At 43.4% G+C, this 20264-nt stretch overlaps 1 protein-coding gene across 4 annotated transcripts; it reads left to right on the top strand.

Annotated features, from left to right (window-relative positions):
• Window positions 1–1747: 1747 nt before the first annotated feature.
• Window positions 1748–20219, top strand: LOC135375226 (symplekin-like). Of its 4 annotated transcripts, XM_064607955.1 has the most exons (37): window positions 1748–1980; window positions 2155–2283; window positions 2351–2424; window positions 2497–2730; window positions 2817–2874; window positions 4479–4630; window positions 4752–4849; window positions 4920–4978; window positions 5822–5917; window positions 6005–6121; window positions 7291–7440; window positions 8902–9066; window positions 9146–9215; window positions 9960–10024; window positions 10113–10227; window positions 10352–10377; window positions 10500–10557; window positions 10649–10859; window positions 10924–11005; window positions 12695–12877; window positions 12995–13067; window positions 13166–13253; window positions 13828–13897; window positions 13996–14104; window positions 14496–14596; window positions 14714–14801; window positions 14931–15035; window positions 15146–15333; window positions 16579–16755; window positions 17443–17511; window positions 17837–17857; window positions 17996–18037; window positions 18123–18140; window positions 18248–18268; window positions 18389–18403; window positions 19972–20064; window positions 20149–20219. In XM_064607955.1, exons 1-36 carry the CDS (start codon window positions 1939–1941, stop codon window positions 20062–20064), a joined length of 3462 nt encoding a protein of 1153 aa, XP_064464025.1. In that variant the 5' UTR covers window positions 1748–1938; the 3' UTR covers window positions 20149–20219. The 4 variants fall into 4 exon arrangements, with proteins under 4 accessions (XP_064464025.1, XP_064464026.1, XP_064464027.1 ...); XM_064607956.1 differs by lacking the exons at window positions 17996–18037; window positions 18123–18140; window positions 18248–18268; XM_064607957.1 differs by lacking the exons at window positions 17996–18037; window positions 18123–18140; window positions 18248–18268; window positions 18389–18403.
• Window positions 20220–20264: the final 45 nt, after the last annotated feature.

The following is a 20264-nucleotide window of genomic DNA, read 5'->3' as shown; positions in this document are numbered from 1 at the left end:
CACATGAGTGCGAGGAATCTAGCGGTTTTAGCCGCTCAGGTCGAGCTAGGGTTATCGCGGACACTGGCTCGTCCTCGGGTTTCGTCGTCTGCTGACCCGCGTGAACCTCGACGTGTGGGCCAGTGCGGGCCCTCACCACCCTTGCTGTGCGGATGTGACGACACCGGATATGGTGGGGCAACCCGCTGCCTGGTCGTATCGAGCAGGGCGAAAAAAGCGCTACCTGGCAAATTCCGGGCGCTCGGAAAGCGCGAAAAAAAAGAAGAACAAAATAACATGATCGATCCATTGGTGGATCCGACGGAAATGCGTTAGCATTAAAACTTGAAAACTCCTTTGGAACTTCCCTTCACAACGCTACACATACCTTCAACGACCCCCCACAAACGTTACACAACCCTTCACAAGACCCTACACAACGTGAACGCAAGACAGCATCCGCAGCCTAACGAGCCTTTCGGGGTTCCTCCAACTCAGCTTTGCGGGGGGGGGGGGGTGATGTAGGGGGAAGGTGAAAGAGGGAGGGGAGAGATGATGGTGGCACAGGAGAGGGAGGGTGGTGCTAACCCTCTTGCTCTGGGATTAGGATAGTCCAAGAGGACTACCCACCACAGAAAACATGCGAGCATCCCTCAGTAGTCTTCATTGGGATGCTCCCTGTATACCACGGTAACCGCCCGGATTATTGACGAAGTTACCCCATCAGCTTTGCGGCGCCGCGCAGCCTCTGCCTTTTATCGCCGGTGCTCCTACGCACATGGGCCGCCCACGCTGACATATCCGAACCTGTCGACCACCACAATACAGCTGCATCAACGCCATCTAGATACAGAAGGCTGCTTATTGCCTCCCAGAATTCGTCTGCTACTACGATTCGCCGTTCTGCGAATTAAAGAACTAGCAAATGATTGCAGTTAACTTAGAACCTGTAGACCTGAATCTGCAGACAAAAAGTGCAGTACGCGTTCAAAAAAATCGCTATTTTAAAGTTTTCCTATTTAATACGTGGGGACGTTCAATCACATCTCGGAGACGACGGCCGTTTGTCTCCATGGCAATGATGCTGAAAGGTCGCTCGTGATTAGCTACCACCGTTGAAGACACGATCCTGATTGGCTGACTCTTACTTGTTACGTCACGTCGACAAGTAAGCAGGCCACTGATCTCTATGTATAAAGGCTGGATCGCGCATAGGAGTGGACCGCGTGGGAGAGAGGTGCGGCAACCGTTCGCCATGTTGGAGGACCCACTCCAGAGAGGAGGCCTCCAAATCAAACTTCATCCCTCCAGACGGCGACTCCAACTTGGCAACAGTGCGGCGCGCACCGTCGCGCTTTCCACGCTCTCTCCTTCCCTTTCCACTCACCGCGCATGCGCGCCGTGGCTACAGACAGACCACACCGCTATTCTTGCCTACCATGCGCATTAAAAGTTGTCACGAAACGCCCGCACGAATTCGCCAGTCTGCTTTCGGTAGCACGATAACCGAAACCGGACAACCACAATCCAAAGCCTCCCCCACCCAGCACGACAGGATAGAAATCTGCAAAATGCAGCAGATGTGGAGCACCGTTGCAACCTATTCATATTAAAATTGGAGTGACTATTTCTGTCTTTAATTGGTATTGCAAAAAAGAGTCAAATGACGAGATGTTTCGACGTTGTTCGGATCGCATAGTGGACGTGCGGATTTTTGAGCGATATCGTACGTGCTCTGTAGTCGTCCGTCCACACTGTGCAACGAAAACAAACATGGCGGTTCGTTCGCGTTTTCTCTGAGAACGCAAGTGCTTACCGGCGCGGTATGCCCGTATTTCCTTTTCACTCCATTCCAGAAGCAGAGTTTTAGTTTTCGTTGTTGAAATACCAACACAGAAAACATGGGCTCAAGAAAAAAAAACCGTCGAAAGTCGCCGGAGCACTGCGGCTCAATTTTTCATGGATGAAGAGCAATCCGAGCAGAAGTCAACGCACGACAGGGTAATTCTCCGTATTTGTGTGGATGATAATAACAACTAATACTGTTAATCGAGTGGTAGACTTAAACTAGACATGGACCAAACTGACTGTCCTGCAACTAGTCTTCGCAACTGTAATGTCACAAAAAGATCATAAGCGCAGTGACCGAGACACAATCGTATCTTCTCAAAACAGGTTGTCGAGCTTATAAACCAAGCTTCCCTTGTAAGCACCGGCAAAGACAACCTGAAAGTACAGTACCTGAAGCAAGTGCAGGAGCTGATTATTTACAAAGAGGCAGATCTGCTGGATAATTTCCTTGATGTAAGTCTGCTTGTTATGAACCGTTATTCAGTGGGGTACTACTGATGCGGTGTGCTCACTTTTGCAGGAAATGTTGGCATTTCAAAATGATAGGGTTGCCGATGTCAGACGGTTTGTCGTCGGCTTCATCGAAGAAGCATGGTGAGCAAATGACACATGAGTATTTGGGAATATCCTTAGCATCCCAAGAAATACTGATTGTTCTGTCCTCAGCAAAAAGGATCCAGAGGTTTTTCCCAAGGTCCTGGCCAATCTACGGATGATGTTTCGTGATGAGCAGGTTGCGATACAGAAACGTGTCATCCAGGCAGTGACACAACTGTATAAAGTTGCATTACGCTGGATCTGCAATGCAAAGGCAGTCGACGAACTCATGGAAACTTCGTGGGAATATATCTGTGGACTCAAGATGGAAATACTGAACCTTCTAGAGTCAGACAATGACGGGTAAGGTCACAATTTAGAATGTTCCCGCATGTGATGAGAGATTGGAGAGTATTACGTATATTTATAATCGTGTCTTGTCTCTCCAGTATTCGCACTCACACAATCAAGTTCATGGAGATGCTTGTAATCCTTCAGACATATCCCGTAAGCAAACTTTCTTCATACACAGCTCTTACTTAAAGGTGGTGTCTGTGAGGAATCCGGAATTCTGAAGTTAATGCGATATCCACTTCGAGATGCCTTCCAAGATGAAAACACACACAAAAAAAAGTTTTGCAAAATCCGTTTGTGTTTTTTCATAAAACATCGAAAGCATCGAATTCGAAACCAACTGCCAACTTCAGGTTGAAACGGCCCTTCCGGTGACGTAATTGGCATTGCCGGTGAGATCCCCAATGACTCAGCTGACGCCGTCGCCTGGCTGATTGCAACCCGCTAGCACTGAAAGCATGAATGCAGATGTTTCTAGCGACTGTTCGGCAGCAGATCGAGAGTCGGAAGACCATATTTTTTGACGGACTCCCTGCCTTCATAAAAGAGTCCAGCTACGTTGCCCCGCACACTGTTGGTTGAATTCAGCCTGCTGCAAAGTCCGATTAAATTAATTTTCTAATGTTTCTGACTGTTTCAAAACTAAGTATTGCCACCTTTAATGGTGGCAATAGACTTCTGCAAATACAGATAAAATAGGATCAGTTCAGCAATTTGATGTGTTTTCGGTTCAGTACATTTAACTGCTGGTTTGATCCGTTTCTGTGTTGTTCATGCTCTTGCTTGCCCAAACTCAGGCTTTTCTCATTGTGGTGTTGTACAGTGCTGGACAAAAGTTTACGGAACACGCTTCGGCGGATTCCTTCCACAGAGTGACATGCTAGCGGCGAATGGTACCTTACGGACTTGCAAACAGGGGATTGGGTTACCTAGACACATGTTTGTCTGTCCGTACGGTCCCATTCACTGCTAGCGTTCACTCTGAGGAAGGAATGCGCTGGAGCATGTTCCGTAAACTTTTTTCCCAGCCCCGTACAAGTTCCTCCTGTTCTGTTGCGTATAATTGGAATCATGTTTTGGTGGCAATTAATTCGGAGTGGCCCAGTCTGATCATTATCTCAAAAATGCCACGCAAAAACAGAGCGGCTTGCGCACAGCAACAAACGGCATACTGCAATGCCGCATCATTTGTGATACTTAAGATCGGCGAACAAATTGACAAAGCAGGAGAGTACAATGTTCTCACTTTCTTGTCCTGGGAAAAGCAAACGAAGAAGAAAGAAAAAAGTTGTCATAGAATTGTTTTCAAGTTATGCTGTAGAAAGTGTTCAGAAAATTACAGCACGGGCACCATGGCAAATGTACTTTCTTATGCATTTTTTTTTACACTTGTTACAGTTGTTGGTAAGGGTTTAAGATAAACTTTACGGCTATTCCTGCACCCCTTCCGCAGTTTATCTCCCTTGCGATAACTAGACGTTCTAGAGTGGTTAATTATCTGCTTTGACAAGGGTGTTTAAGTAATATTTCTTTGTGAGACGGCAAAGTGAAGAAACCTGTGACTTACATACAGTTGTTTGTATGCACAACGCCAGTGAAAAACTCTAGCCCAGATGCATTTCCATGAACACATGTCACATGAAATGCACACCCGATATGTTAATCCGTCCCGCACACACGGGATAAGGAAAAGATGTTCTATGTGAAAAACCAAGCGAGTCTGCCTCGTGACAACCTGTCATTTGCAATGCTTGCAGGATGGGGACAGTCCAAAGAAAAGTGAGAATGACATAGCACTGGATGACGTCCCGTTAACGTTAAAATTCATCAAACCAAGAAAGTTGGAAGAAGAGGCGAAGCAAGTGTTTGACGCTCTGGTGGTGTTTCACGGAACTCCACACATTTCAAGGTATTTGTCTTTTCCTCTGAGACAAAATTTCTCTTGTGTGACACCAGTATTTTGATTTTGCACTTAAATACTTTCTATGGCTCCCTTAATCTTAATCTTTTTAAATTTTCTATGTGATTAGCGTCAACTTGATGGCATGCATGCAAGCACTGGTGTTGATTGCAAAGCACAGGGCAGAATTTATGTCCAAGGTCATTCAAGCATTAGAGTCACTTCATGGTAAGTACACACATTGAGACAAAAAACTAAGTATTGCCTGTATGTTGCTTCAAATTCTCATGACTTCCAGCAAACCTTCCTCCAACGTTGGCAAAATCTCAAGTCAGCAGTGTCAGAAAGCACTTAAAAGTGAGTATATAAAGTGAGTGAGTCAATAATGCTCAGACTGCTTTCTTTATTATTTCTGCTATTAAATATGCTTCTTTCAAGGTAGTAAAAAAATTTTATAACATGGACAAGGTTATTACTACCATTGCTTTCAAAAGTACAGGGTGAATATGGCAGACATCATATATTTTGACTGCTCTGCAAAAGTATAATGTAACCTAACATAACTCACCCCAAAACTTCATTGTTGGGTAGCAATTATCCTGAAATTTTATAAAAATTTATGCAAGTGCTGTCATTGTGCATAGTTGGTGCCAAAAGTAATCAAAATCTGGCCCCTTAAGTTCCTGTGGCAATTTGTATAACTGCAGACACCACCACCTGCAAGTTCCGGGGAATGCCATACATGTCAGTAAGCGTGGTATCGCAGTATGAACCGCATTACTAAAGTTTGACTTGAAAAGGCCACCCAGACACACAACAGGCAAATATTCTGTCTGTTTCTTCAAAATGTAGTATCTGCAGATATTGTGAGGAATTTTCAGAAAAATCTCTACACTGATGCTATAGGTTTCCGTTGCAATGCTGTGTTGTTACTGCAGGAAACAAATATGCAGTTACTGCAACATTTACCCTGTACAGTCATGTCTTGCTTATCCATAATTCTGCGTGACCGGGAGCGGATTGGTGATTCGGAATGTGATCCTAATTTGCTTATCCGGCAATCCACTATTCAGACGATGGAGAGAATGTGCCAAGGTGTCCCGATAAGTGAGATGTGGCTGTATCTCAAACACATGTCTATATAAATGGTGTCATAGTAATGCTAATGTGGCTGATATGAACGAAATTGATTGGTTGCAGCTCCAGTTACTCATGTTGATAAAGCTCCCAGCTGCTGTGGACTTTCACAGTCAGACCAGCACCCTCTTGACAGATCTTGGAGCTTCCTCTCAAGAGGTAGGTTGGGAAAAGCTTGTTGTAATGTCCATTTGGAAATTTTTAGTGCACTGAATAGCCAAGTGATGGTATGAACTGTCCACTCAGATTGCCAGAAGCATGCCAAAGCCGGAAGATGTGAAAAAACGCCAGCGGCTAATTGAAGAAAGCAGCCCAGGAGCACCCCCAGGAGCTGCTCCTCCTGTAAAGAAGATTAGACTAGAGGTTAGAGATGGTTGCAGCATCTAAAAAATCATGAAGTGCCAAAAGGTCTTAGTGATACACGATTAAAAGTGGTTCCAAAATACAAGCAATAACTGGTGTTAGAAGTCCACAAGGAACAAATTAGAAGAATCTTCAAGGCTGTATGTAGAAAGTTAACTGTCTTTTTTTATTTTGTTAATAGGGTCTTTGAATAAATTTTGGAGAAGTAGCCAAAGAAATATATAAGCCATAACATGCATTTTTAGGGTTATCCAATTAGACCCGATACCTACCCCCGGATTCAAAAACAGGGTTTAACCCAATATTTCTCCGTAAACTGCTGGACCAGGAGGATACAATGTCATCACAACTAACAAAGAACTTTGGAAACGGTGTCGTAAATGTGCTCATACAAAACAGAGGCCCTGCTGCCTCTCAGATGCATGTACTAAATATTGATTCTGCTGCTGTGTCATGTGTGTTATGTGGAGTAAACAGAGGATTTACACCTGATTCAACCGGATTCAACCAGAAATGGGTCAAATCAGGTTCAGTTCAACCCAATTACACCCGACTTACTGAAACAAAGTATGACCCGATATTTGCCCCCAGATGTTGCTGAAAATTATAACACGAAAAAGTCAGGCCCTGTCCATGTTATGTCTGACAGATAAAAAAAAAAAAGGCCTAGTGTTCCCTCTGTATTCAATAAAGCACAGTACTGATTGTCAGGTAAGGTAACCCTAGTGGGCGTGGTGTCATGCACACGCCATGCCTAAACACGTGGCCTATTGAGCGCTAGAGTAAGTCTTGGAAGTTAAGCTTTCTAAAGGTTGTATGGGGATTGTGAGTTACTTGGTACAGGATCTGTAGTATTATGGCAGGGCGTAGAGGAAAATTATGTAGCTATGAAGGAGAGGGACACTCAAGGTGAGTAGTAGTGTTGGAGTTTTTAGTTAAATATAGTGGTTGTGAGGGATTGGTGATATTAGTGAAAGTTTTTGGCTGTTCTTAGGTGTAGCAGTTGTGAAAGGTGTATGAAAATGTAGATGTGTCAACTTGTGGCTATGGTGTCGGTACTTCTATGTCTTTCGAGTTCGTCTCTGCCCCGGCATTGAGGGATCTTTGGTGCTTGTAATTGAAAAACAGTTGGCTTCAATCGTGTTAATTGGCCATTTATTGTCATTTAGGCTGAAGAAGAAGAAGAGGAAAAGGAAGAAGATGAAATAGTGGGAGGAATCCCTAAATCCGCAACAAACACTGCCATCGACATCACCGCTGAAGACATTGTTCCTCGACTCAACACTGTCAATGTTACCGACATTGTCCTCGTCAGCATGGTAAGTGTTGACAACCGTAAACGTGGTAGTTGTGATTGCTCAGTACCCAAATTTTTCGCATTAAAATGTTAGGAGGTACTCTAGGAAAGGTAATGCCACAACAGTAGAAGGAGCAAGTTCGGAGATATAGAACCATTTATAGTTGGAGCCTTGTGTTTTTGGCTTTTGTGTCATTTCCAGATTGGAGGTAAAAATCACATTTTATGATAGGAGCTGTAAAACATCGTAAAATTGGGCTATATTTTGGTGTTCTACAAGTGCCCGTAAGGGTGGCTGAATTTGCACTTTGTTGACTTCTGTTTTTTTTTTTTTTTTAATTTTACCTTAAGTTGACAATGATGCAAATTTGGGGGTGGGGTGGGGGGTAAAACTTTGACCATGTGCATCCTGATGCACAAGGCTCTACAGGGGGTTGTTTTAGCTGCTCCAGATCTAAAAAAAAAAAAAGAAAACTACGAGAGCAGCATAGATGCCATTTTGGCCCCATATAGCCAGGTGGGCGTCCTCTCGAAGAGGGTATGTAACTATTCAATGACTAATTAGTAATCACCTAAAATTCTTGAACGAACAACTTTCGGGCAAAAGTGAGATACAGTAGCAGAATGGGAGACAGTCCTCATTGAAAGCCATTGTACTTTTCAAAGATCCTTAAGAGAGCATGTGCTTCGTTGAAATATCTATCGCTGAATTTTGTTACGCAGATGCACAAGAAATCGTGCTCCCCATAAACACGTGACCTTTGCCGTTGGAGGCTTATCTGGGCTGCAAATCTGTTTGTCTGGCCAGCAGATTGACACCTGCTTCAATCATCTCGACGCTTTCTGTATATTTAGAGCCTGAAGTTTTAGGGTTTAACCCATTTTTTTCCCAGAATTTCCACACCGAATTCAAGGTTGCCTCCTTATGGTGAAACCCGATTGTTACCCGGCAAATTGCCCTCACTGCAACACCTGTAGGAATGCACGCTATCTTGTTTGGTAGCAAACGCAATTACATCACCATTTGTACCAAACCAGTACAATTCGTTTGAGTAATACAGCTCGGTTTCTCCCAGAGTTTTGCATACTGGAAGTTTTTCCACGCAAATTTGCACGAATTTAGAGCACACGTTGATTTCCCCGATATTTACCCCCCCCCCCCCCGAATTGGGAAAGAAATATTTCCCGAAAACCTCAGGCTCTATGTATATTTAATGTAATGCCTTTCAGTGATAAGGTTTGTTTCTAATGGTATCTTCGACTGGCAGTGCCAATGCTCTAAGCCAGAGAGCTCCAAGCTGGAGGAAGAAAGTTACAACTGCCGAAGTTTTTGTCAGAGCGCTCCGTTTTGACCAGTCGAAGATAGAGCGTTCTAGAGCAAGATGGGTGGCTGCCAGTTGAAGGTGCCATAAGTGTGGCACATCTATTTCCGTGTAAACATAACAAATAATTTGCCCTTTTCTTTTTTTGCCTCATAACACAGCTCTCACTACCAGAAATTATGCCTGCACATTTTCAAGCCTCCTACACACCGATTGCGGTGGCCGGGACAGACTCCCAGATCAAGCATTTAGCACGGTTGATTGCGACGCAGATGACAGCCGTGGGAGTTGGAAAAGGTGTAGAAGAAATTGCCGTTAAAGCGCAGGTGAGAAAATGGGCTTCTGTTGTCGTCTGCTTTCTAAATTGCTGTAGTGTAATATGCCTTGGTTATTTACTTTGTTCAGGAAAAACAAATTGAGGATGAGAAAGCCGAAGAAGCCGCACAGCCAAAGCAGAGCATCCAAACCATATTGGGTAAGTGCATTTGTGAATGTCTTTTTCGACATTGTAATTGTTTAATTGTATGTGTCAAGAGTGGTCAGCCTTGGAGGACCTAGCTCTCTACTCATGCTTCTCCAACGTGTAACTTTGACAGTGTGCTTGCGAGCACCTCTTCAGCCAAATAGGATTGAGAAGAAAATGCTTTAATAGTTTCTTTTAGAAATGGGTGGCTAAGTTTTAGGCACAATGCTCTGTGAGGCTTGCTTAGGTAAATGTAGTAAAAAATACATTCTAAAAAATACATACTACTTTATTGCATGTTTGTGTTGTCGCAGTAACTTCAACGTGAATATTTCATGGAATGGAGGCTGTGCAAAAAAAAATAGCGTTGCCCATCGCTGTCGCCAGTAAGGTACACCACTGCACAGACGCTTCCCAACCGGCTTGCCTTGGCTATGGTTTGAAATACCTCAGCCCTCATCTGGAATATTATAAACTCCTAACAGAAGGTTGCATATGCAGTTTAAGCCATTTGTCTTTCATATGGGAGGGCAACAGCAGTGGCATTTACCAAACGAAAGCAGATGTTGTGAAAGCATAAATGACAATCAAACAACTTCAGGAAAGGCTATTTTGCTTGGAGTGGGTGGTGAAGTTTCACAAAGCGAACCACAGACGACGCTCTCACATTGCGTGACATCCATAGAAGGGCAGCTTTTAAAAGTCAACGAGAGGTGATACTTCTGTTGTGCATAATGTCTATTGTTGTCTGAACAGGCGGCACAACAACCGAGAAGAAAAAAGACCAGAAGAGCTCAGTCTTGTATCCTACAGGCTTTGAGGTAGGAAGAACTTTTTTGTTCCCATTTCATGAGAGCTGTCACAGGTGTCATTATTCTCTCTGACTGTGCGCCACTTTTCTCGATTAAGAGTAAAGGCAGAAGGCAGCGGCAGTTGAATCTCGCAGAAATCACCAGGCCATTGTCCGAGGAAGATATGGAACAGATGCTCGTGCTGACTGTTAGAAGAATTCTCAAAGCTGGAAGTCAGTGAAGTGTTACCTTTGATAGTCTTACATAAATCTACAGAATGCTTGCCATCTGTGTTCTTTTCTTTTTTTTTTAAATCAAGCTTCTCCATGCATAATCACGGTTTGATTGATTTTCTAGGAACACACGGGAGTGGTATTCCAATGGTGAGCGATAACTTTTGAATTTTTCTACGTTTTGTTTTCTGAGTTACATAGTACATATGTTATAATAGCAAATTTGATGCCATTACATTCTTACTTTACGAATTTCCAACCAATATTGACAGGTTCAGGTGAAGATTTTGGCTGGCTTGGCAACCCAGTTTGGCGGTGAAATCAGTGCGAGTGAGTCTGAATTCTGTTTTCCCAATGTACTTTGACGTGCTCAAAATGAAGGGCAAGTCTGTTGACAGTTGCGCAATATTTACGCTTTCAGTGCTGCGAGATTACATCCTTGAAGACCCTCGTCAACACGTTGATGTCGCACTGGCGTGGCTTTATGAGGAATACGCCCAGCTGCAGGGGTTCCTGCAAGCTGCTGGCACGCAGACGCCAGCAGAAAAGAAAGCCAGCAACTCCTATGGGGAGAGCCTCAATGGACTTCTAATGGATGTCCTGCACAAATGCGAACCGCGGGAACGAGATGCGTAAGTGATGACTACTGATGACTCTGAGCTTACATTGGTTCCCATGCTGTGTACACTGTTTCAGTCTCTTTGCGAGGTTCTACTTGGAAATCCCGTCCATCACACCGGATGCTCTTCTTATTTTGAAGCAGTATTGTTCCAGTGAGGTAAGCTTTTTCAGTTCTGACCGGCAAAACTTTCCCCTCACAGAGCAAAAGAAGCCATTACCTTGACAGTAATACAGTAGACTTCCGTTAATACGACTTCCGATAATTCGATTTTCCGCTTAATTCGATCGAATTCGAAGGTCCCGTCAAATGCCCGTATGCCTCTATTGATAAAAAAGTTCGTTATTTCGAACGTGAAATCAGTGCACATCGTGTAATTCGATCGATGCGTCCGCGAGCCAGGCATCCGCGTCGCCCGCACCGCACATACAAGATAAAGTTCGCCCTAAAGTTCAGGTGGCAGATCGGCAGACTACGATTGAACAGTACCGATCCGTTCCGATAACCGCGAGTTTTTGTGCACCGAACGCTATCGTATTTGCGTACGTAAGCGATAGCGTTTGTGGTTCTGCGCACGCGGAAAACATAGAGCTTCGCGCATTGTGCAGAACCACCACGCATCTCTTGCGTACGCAAAGCCAATGGCGTACGATGCACTAAAACTCAATTCATTTGGTAGTGGTGGGTGGTGGTTCGTGCCGGGCGAGGAGGAAACGTCTCTTTCTCGTTTTTGCTTTCTGTTTATTGTTCAACGTTTCACCGGGCTTTCGTTCGGAAACTGTTCGTGCAACAAGAGTCCGATACACAACGTGCGCTCGACGAGTTTCGAATTTCGATGACTTCGTGGAAGTGGACATCGTCGTCGTCAGACGTGTCCTGCCCGGGCAAGATGGCGGAGGCGACTCTGAAGACGATATCGCTGAGCGCATTCAGTGGGTGGGTGCGTGCACGCACGCACACTGCGAGCTTTCCGCGAAATCGTCTACAGTTTCGCTTCCGCCATCTTGCGCGGGCGGGACACGCCTGGCACCGATGTTGTAGCGCGCACGAGAGCGCTCTATGTGCAATGTGTCGAGATGCGCGTTTCAAGCATGAGCGACAGCAGAGGAATGCACAAAGGTGACATTGACCTCTACAATTTTTCTGCCTATTCTTTAATTCGACCTTCGGATAATTCGATCAAATTTCGTGTTCCCGTCAGGGTCGAATTACCGGAAGTTTACTGTACAAAAGGAACAAGATATCCATTGCGTCATTTATGATTCAAGCACGGAGGAAACCACAGTTTATGCTCTTCCTCGTCTCTTTTTCTCAAGAGACACAGTTGGATAGGGTACCCAACCCTGCATAGGGTACCGTAGGGTTCCCAAACACAATTTCTGCCTTTCCTCTTCTTCTTCTCAAAAGACACAGTTCGATAAGGTACCCAATACCACATAGGGTACCATATGGTACCCAACCACAATTTATACTTTTCCTCCATGTCACGTCACTGCCATGTCACGCTTCATGCGAAGGAAATAAAAGTAAAGCGTAAGCTGTGGTTTCTTTCACACACAAATCACAAACGAAGCGACAGATTAATCCTGTTCCTTTTGTATTGCTGTGAAGGTAACAGCACCCTTAATTCTACGGGGAGAAAATTTTTGCACTTAGTGCCCCTTCAACAATATTTAAGTAATTTACTTAGATTCATTCGGCTTTTAAAATCTCTGCACCTCACCATCTAAGTATGTTTGTATACCTCATTAACTTGCACCAAGGAATCCTTTCTTTTCTCGAGCATTATTCCCTGTGGGGCACTGGCATCCTGATATGTGTTAACACCCTTGTATCTTTCCCGCTCAGTCAACGGTTGGACAGGGTTTATCTATCTTGCTCTCATTGGTGGACTACCGGCCCCCTCAACAAATGGAGTACCTCCAACAAGTGCTCGAGCTGACCGTGGCACCGAATCAGGAGGTGCGGCTCCAGGCAGCGCGTCTTGCTAAGCAGCTCCACGAGCGGGGAAACTTCAGATCTATAATTGAGGTACATTTTCTTGAAATCGAACAAACTAAAAATAAATTTGTTTGCACGTCGCCCTTGGCGAAGAAACTTCTCACTCTTCATCATATAAATAAAGCTGTTTGCTGTTGTTTTATATAGGATTTTGCTCTGACATATCTGCGTTATTTATTGGAACCCACGCCGCCACGGCACCTTTTACATGAACCGATTGGTAAGTCACAACAGACCCTTTGAACCTGCTCATAAATTGGATAGAAAAAATGGGCAATGTTCATGTAGCAAACTAATGTAACGTATATTTACCAATAGCCCCGTCAACATGGACAGAAGACTACATAAAGATCTGTATGCAGCTTTACTTGTCACTACTTCCAGTGAACAACAAGCTAATTCACGAGTAAGTTGTATATTAATCTTGCTGAAAATCTACAATCCTTGGGAGGTCATTGTTTCACTGCTCTGGAAAATGTCTTCAACAATTATAAACACGGTAGAATGATTTTGTGTCCTGCCCAGACTAAACAGGAAAGCTAGATACATAGACATGTGCTTTCATCATCCAATAGTGCATTTCGAATTATGTACATATTCTTGATCAGCAAATGTCAGATCAGTATTGCAGCCATCGTTTTGGTGTACGAGCTGCTTCGGGGAATGGGAGAATCAAGGCTTGGTACAAGTAGACAAGAAATGTGATAAGGGCTGGCAGAATTAAAGTTTTCTTTAACTGCATGATGCACATTACTTACTTTGTTTTTATTTTTTCTTCAGCAGTAGGACGGTGAGTATAATTTCATGCAAGTGTCGTTGGAATCGAAGTGAACTGTAAGATTTTGAAAATGCTATTTGTGAGTCCTGAGCTTGAAAAATTGAACTGCAAAGCATTTAGCACCTTATGACCTTGTACAATTAGTGGTCTATTTCTGGTTCATTCAGAACTGAGCAGTATTGTCCTTTATCTTTTGCTACAGCTTAGCCATCGTGTACGTGGGAGCTGACGCCGAGATCAAGAGAACCATTTTCCGTGGACTCGAGGGACCCGTACGTACGCCTTGATAGCTTTTCTTTGAGCATTTCTCTGGAACAAAATATTTTGAACGTTGTGCATTTTTATAAAATATTGGCTTTGTTGGCTGTAGGTGAAAGGAATGGGAATGTCATCTCCAGAGCTACTCTTACTTGTTGAGAATTGCCCAAAAGGAGCAGAAACACTTGTGACGAGGATTATTCACATCTTGACAGATAAGAGTATGTGTTTGACATGATCTGCCTAGCTTCATGAAGTATACCATGTATTCGCGCAAGTGACATCCCCACAGAATATTCCGTGGAAGAAAAGGCAAAAAAAAAAAAACTTCTCACTGGAGCGTTGCAGCTGCAGTATCGAGAGTGGTGTGCTGCGCACATAGCAGGCGACACCATTGGCTGTGTCGTCTGCTATGGAAGATCTTGTGACTGAGCCTTGGGGTGTTCCCAGTGGTTAAAAGAACACGAAAATACATTACATTGAGTAATCATGCTCACATGGCTGCGGAAAGCTATGACGGTTTGCACATCTTCCACTATAGTATCTTGGGGAATGTCCCTCACCTGGATAATGTACAGGAATAGTTACGTGACAGTGCTCCCTCTATTACAGCTCCGCCTTCTTCGGAGCTAGTGGCCAGAGTACGTGACTTGTACCACAAAAGGGTGTCAGACGTTCGATTCCTCATTCCGGTCCTCAATGGGTTGTCAAAGGTTGGACAATTCTAATGACAAATTTGGAACGTGTTTTGTTAATGAAATCTAAAAATATCTTTTGTTTTGTACTTTGGCTTATACTTGGGCTGCACTTTGTTGTATTGCGTTTTGCAGAAGGAGGTCATAGCGGCCTTGCCTAAGTTAATCAAGTTGAATCCAGTAGTCGTGAAAGAAGTATTCAACAGGTTACTTGGGAGTAATGGTAAGATACCTTATTTGACAATTAATTATTCGTATTCAGTATATTATTTTATTAATAATGTCATGGCAGAATTCTGCGCACTGTTCACAACACTGTTTCAACAATGCAAATTTAAACTGGTTTGTGCAGTGGAATCTTCCTCTAATTTCACAAGCCCAGTGACACCTGCAGAGCTGTTGATTGCGCTACACAACGTCGATCCATCAAAATGCGACGTCAAAACAGTCATCAAGGGTAAGAAATCCTTTCTTTTACAGTGTTGGTGTCTTACGTGCACAGTTCTATTTTTTAGCGCTCTCCAACATTTAGAATGTGAACGTTGTTTCTTCTCCTTTTTGTTACAGCAACATCATTATGCTTTGCTGAAAAGCACGTCTACACTCAAGAAGTTTTGGCTGTCGTCATGCAACAGTTAATGGAACAAAACCCACTGCCCACCTTACTGATGAGGACTGTGATCCAGTCTCTGACATTATACCCGAGGCTCATCGGGTTTGTCATGAACATTTTGCAGAGGCTAATTCTCAAGCAGGTTTGTCTACTCTACTGTGTCTATGAAGTACTCTCATGGTTCCCACCAGTCCTTGAAACACTTGAACACCCTGGAATTCGAAAATGCTGTTTTCAAGGTCGGGGGGAAAACCCTGGAATTTTCCACAGTCCTTGAAAACTCTTGATTTGTTGGTCGTGAAGCGAATGGTCACATTAATGAACACCACGTGTTATGAGTCGTACTGTGCCCTTTATGTAAGCTTTGAAAAGTTGCAAATTATGCAAACTGGCATAATGAAGCATTTTAAGGAATGTGTAACACTTTACATTGTATTAATTGTATTGTTGTTGTAATTGTATTAATTGTACTGTATTAATTTTTTTTTTAAGTCTGATAAATAGACGTTTGCTTAGTGTAATTCTCAATCTGACGCATATCCGCTCCTTCATTCCGGCAGTCAGCTCTGTTCGTTTGCGCTTGTTCTGAGACATGTTCGATGAATGCCGTATGACTGCAGCAGGTCACTCTGGCCATATGACCAAGGAAACTGCTCTTTTAAGCACCTCAGACAGGGGCCTCATGAATCACCCTGAAAGCCGGCCCACGTTTTGGCCGTTATAGGTCAGGAGAACCGCCGGTTCAGTGCCCAACGGTCATGGTAACAAGGGTAAAGCACATGGGTTCGCCCCTAGTTATGCTGAAAATATCGGTCATTGTCATATTAACGAAAATGAGTTACATACGGAGGCCGTTGGGAGGGAACGGTTCCCAAGAAAAATGCTCATAAATAGGGCCTGACTTTTTAGGGTTAAACCCGTATTCGCCCGATATTTACCCCCCGAACGAAATCTGTAAAATTCGGGTTTAACCCGAATCTACCCGAAAACATCCGGGTCGCGTGGCACACTCATAAGCGTGCATTAAAATAAAGTTTGATAACATTGCTAAACATTAGTTCCATGTTAAGACAAATTTTTATTAAACAAAAAAAATCACCCGAATACACCCGAATTCCAGACGACAGAATATGCCGTAACGGGATTTAACCCGAATACACCCGAATTTTCGAATGAAAAATATCACCCGATATTTACCCCCCGAATTTGGCCAAAAATAAAACCCGAAAAAGTCAGGCCCTACCATAAAGCGGGTATATCACATTAACCAGTGTCATACTAACAAGGTTTCACTGTACATATTTTTTGTAAAATGGTGAACTCCTGGCCATACATCCCAGGCAAAATGACAGAACCATGTACTCCATATTTTATTCATTGCATGCAGGTTTGGAAGCAGAAGAAGGTGTGGGAAGGATTTATCAAATGCTGTCAGCGTACGCGGCCGCAGTCGCTGCAGGTGCTGCTGCAACTTCCCGCGGAACACCTGCGGAATGTCTTTCAAGTCAGTCCGGACCTGCAGGAACCACTCATACAGCACGTGGCTTCCTTCACAGATCACCAGGTGGCTTTGTGTGATGTGTCTTTCATCTCCTTGCGCGTGGTAGTAAGCTAGATAGCAGGCAGTGCTAGTGCCGTCCATACTAGAGAAGGCATGGGGCCTGGTTCTGAACTGGGCATAATGTTCGTTATTGTTGTTTTTAAGTTGGCACACTGCAGATGTCATGCAATGGCATATAAAAACCATTTTGTTGGGCCGGGATTCTGAACAAAGGGAAGTGATGTACATACTTATTGCAATTTAAGGAATAACGAGAAGTTAAAAAGGAATCAGGTTCCCACTTGACATGGCATATACTAGTTTGTAGTCCTTTCAATGCCATCAATGCTTTTAGCAATCGTAAACATGCAAGCAAGCAAGCAGCAGCAGCAGTATAGGATCCCATGTGTGGAGTTTTGAAAGTCCTACAAGTCCTTTGTTGTCCTGGTATGCTTGTTTATTGGTACACAGTATCATGTGCAGCAGAGTAGGACACAACGTTGCTCTCTGTTTGCTTTCAAAAGGCGATGGCACTTTTGTAATCGTTAACTGTCTCAAACGCCTGCAGTTGAACTTGCAGTAGCTCTAAAGTGCCGAAGTGAGATCTAGTAACAGAATGACCTGCACGGGTTCAGATTCCGGGATAAAAGTGTTTCTACTTCACGTTTCTTCAAGTTTCAAGTATTTAGAAAAATCTTTTAAATTTTTCAGAAAGCACACATCCCAAAGTCAATCTTGGACCTGCTGCAGGTTAATAGGAATGGCTCTGAATTAGATAGGGTAAGAGTTGTTGCAACTTCTTTCCTTGTTGACTGTTTTGTACACTAGATCATAGTAGGGAGAAATCTCATTAATCTGAACTTGCTATTTCAAAATCCTAGGTGAATTGAGGTTTGCTGCAGTTGCACTACTAAATTTCCCTGAATTGAAAATCTTGGATAGATCAAAGCTTGGTGTGTGTCATGATTAAAAGTATACTTCAGATTAGTGAAGTTTTGTAAGATATAAACTTGTTGGATGGATATCTCTTTGTGCTACACTTGATTCAGAAAGTGATTCCTGCTGTTTCATCCTTTCACATATACGTATATTTCTTCCATTCTAGAACGTGAAATCACCAAAAAAAGTGAGCAAGCAAAATCAAATCTGGTCAGATAAGTGGTGGAGGTCGCTTAGTTAGCTTCACGGGTATCGATCTACAGTTCTAGACTTCTATCCTGATGCCTAAATTATGTAGCAAAGCTTCGTTTGAAATATTTTACAGACATTGAGGTCTGCCGTCAAGGTAGAAATAAAAGACCCTGTTGTAAGTGCTGCTTTGGCAAAGCTATTTGGTACAAACAATTTGGTACAACCGTTAAATGTGGATCATCTGTTTGGTTTTTTCATAGAAGCAAGCAAACAGAAAGGTTTGTGCATTACAACATAGCATTTCAAAGCTTACATCCTTCCAGTAACTAGGGGCCCTGAAGGTTGTCATGTAATTGCTAAACACTTAATTGTTTCGTTCACCCAGACGTCCTCCAGCACAGACTCGGTAAGCTAACATAACCAGCCTCACCATAAAGCACTGCACTGATATTGTGTAAGATGATGTAATAGTAAGAAGCACATTTTGAAAGGTAGCAAGATTGAATGCAATTTGTTTTCTGTTTAGGATGAAGAAGTATCTGTGAGTATCCAATAAACATTATATTAAAGCACCACAGCATGTCACACAGCCCAATTTTTAGCGCTTTTAAACATTACATCATCTGGTATTTGAAGGGTTCATGTTTTTACACACACAAAAAAAAGAATGAACTGTATGTTATTGAATGGTATTGAGTATATTATTCCCGTGTATTGAGATGTTGTACCAACTCGAAAGGGTCTTGCACATTTTGACCATGCCTTAGCTTTACTTAGCTCACGGGGGCTCAAGGTGACCCCTACTACCAGCACATTAGCATAGAGTGACCACCTCATTTTGAAAGAAGAAACAGGGAAACAATACACAAAGCCTCGTGTTTTTGGCTTAGACCTGGTGAAACCTGGTTTTGTCCCCCAATGTGTATCATTGACACTTGAAGTAAAACCCAAAAAGCCACGAAAGCAAAATGCCAGAGTGCAAATTCAGCTACAAATATTTACTTAATTCGCGTTTTTCGCCAAATCGACGCCGCACAGCGGTGAAACTCGGGCTAGCCAAACCAGGTACACCCGGCCGACCCCGCGTACACTTGCGGAGAAGTTGCTGCTTTCCGCATGAATCGCTGAGCTGCACCTGTATTTTGCTGTTGAAACCATGGATGAAGTATACATTGCAGACAACGACCAGCGAAATAAACCAAGCTAGTTTTGTTCTGTGTCACAATGCGACTCTGCGCGCCGAGGGGATAGCGGTTTGTCTTTCCGCGTTTTCTTCTTTCCACACATAGAATACCGCCTACTTCAACGCATTCTCGGAAGAAATGGATTACGCGACTCAAGATCAGCAAACCTGTTACATCAGCAATACTTGTGTCTGTCTGGCAGAGCTCTTGGAGTGGTACTGCCTACATATCTGATGAATGTTCTTTTTTTTTTTTTTTTGTAGCACACTTCTGTGCAACTCACGTCAGGAAGGGAAGCAAAAAAAAAACTTGTCTAGACAAAACAGAACAAGTTTGTTTCAAACTTAAATAGCCATTATGTGTAAGAAAGCATCAGAGATAGCGTGAAAACGTATACCAAGTCAGTATCGTGCATTTGAATTAGCTCGCCAAATCACTTGGAGTTGGAGTTTAGATGCGCCACCTACAGGTCATGAAAAACGCAAATTTTCTGCGTGGTTTTACCCTAATTCATGGCTCCTGGAGAAAAACAAAAATTTTTACTGCCCTGGTATCAAACCCCCCAAAAAAGCCAAAAGCACGAGGGTCAAACAATGCACTATCTGCACTGCGCTTCACAGGTGTACTACACCAGTAAACCAGTAAGTACAGATGACAACAGAAGACTGCAAGCATCGGGAACCCATAGGTCTAATATTAGTTGCGACCTCTATAGCCAATTCTCCCTCATAAGTAGGGCCTGACATCTTTAGGCAAAACTTGATTCTATACAGTGTGCGACTGGGAGCTGCGCCACAGAGTTGTTTCGAAACTGTTTCCCACGTGCATGTTTGTTTCCCGCATTTATCAGCCAGCAGCTTAGTTCCACATCTCGTCGAAAAATGGTGCATTAAATGCACGCTTCTTCTTTATACTTTTCTTGCAGAGGGGCAGTTTGAGAAGTTACGGCTCAGTGGACGAGAAGTGGCAAGAAACGGAGGGCTCGGAAGAACCGCCTCCCCCTGGACAAGAACCATAGGTGAGGTTGCACAAAGCATTGTGCCCAAGCCACTCTTTGCATGACTTGTACCGTCAACTGATACAATTCCTCCGTTCATTTCAGATGTACGATTTACTCAATCATCAAGCGCAAAATGAAAATAAATGATAATGGTGGGTGGTTCATTCAAATTATGTTGGTCCTGGTATTGGTCCTGGTATTATATCATCGTGAGCCGC

This window comes from Ornithodoros turicata, unplaced genomic scaffold (assembly GCF_037126465.1).
Source record: "Ornithodoros turicata isolate Travis unplaced genomic scaffold, ASM3712646v1 ctg00000843.1, whole genome shotgun sequence".
Classification (NCBI taxonomy): domain Eukaryota; kingdom Metazoa; phylum Arthropoda; class Arachnida; order Ixodida; family Argasidae; genus Ornithodoros; species Ornithodoros turicata.
The sequence above is the reverse complement of the archived record's forward strand: the minus strand, read 5'-3'. Positions and strand labels throughout refer to the sequence as shown.

Excerpts from the sequence above, each read along its gene's own strand:
- LOC135375226 (XM_064607955.1), top strand. The coding sequence starts at position 1,939 with ATGGATGAAGAGCAATCCGAGCAGAAGTCAACGCACGACAGG. Across the intron at positions 2,875-4,478 it reads TAATCCTTCAGACATATCCC|GATGGGGACAGTCCAAAGAA; the intron begins GTAAGCAAACTT and ends CAATGCTTGCAG. Across the intron at positions 9,216-9,959 it reads GAGCATCCAAACCATATTGG|GCGGCACAACAACCGAGAAG; the intron begins GTAAGTGCATTT and ends TTGTCTGAACAG.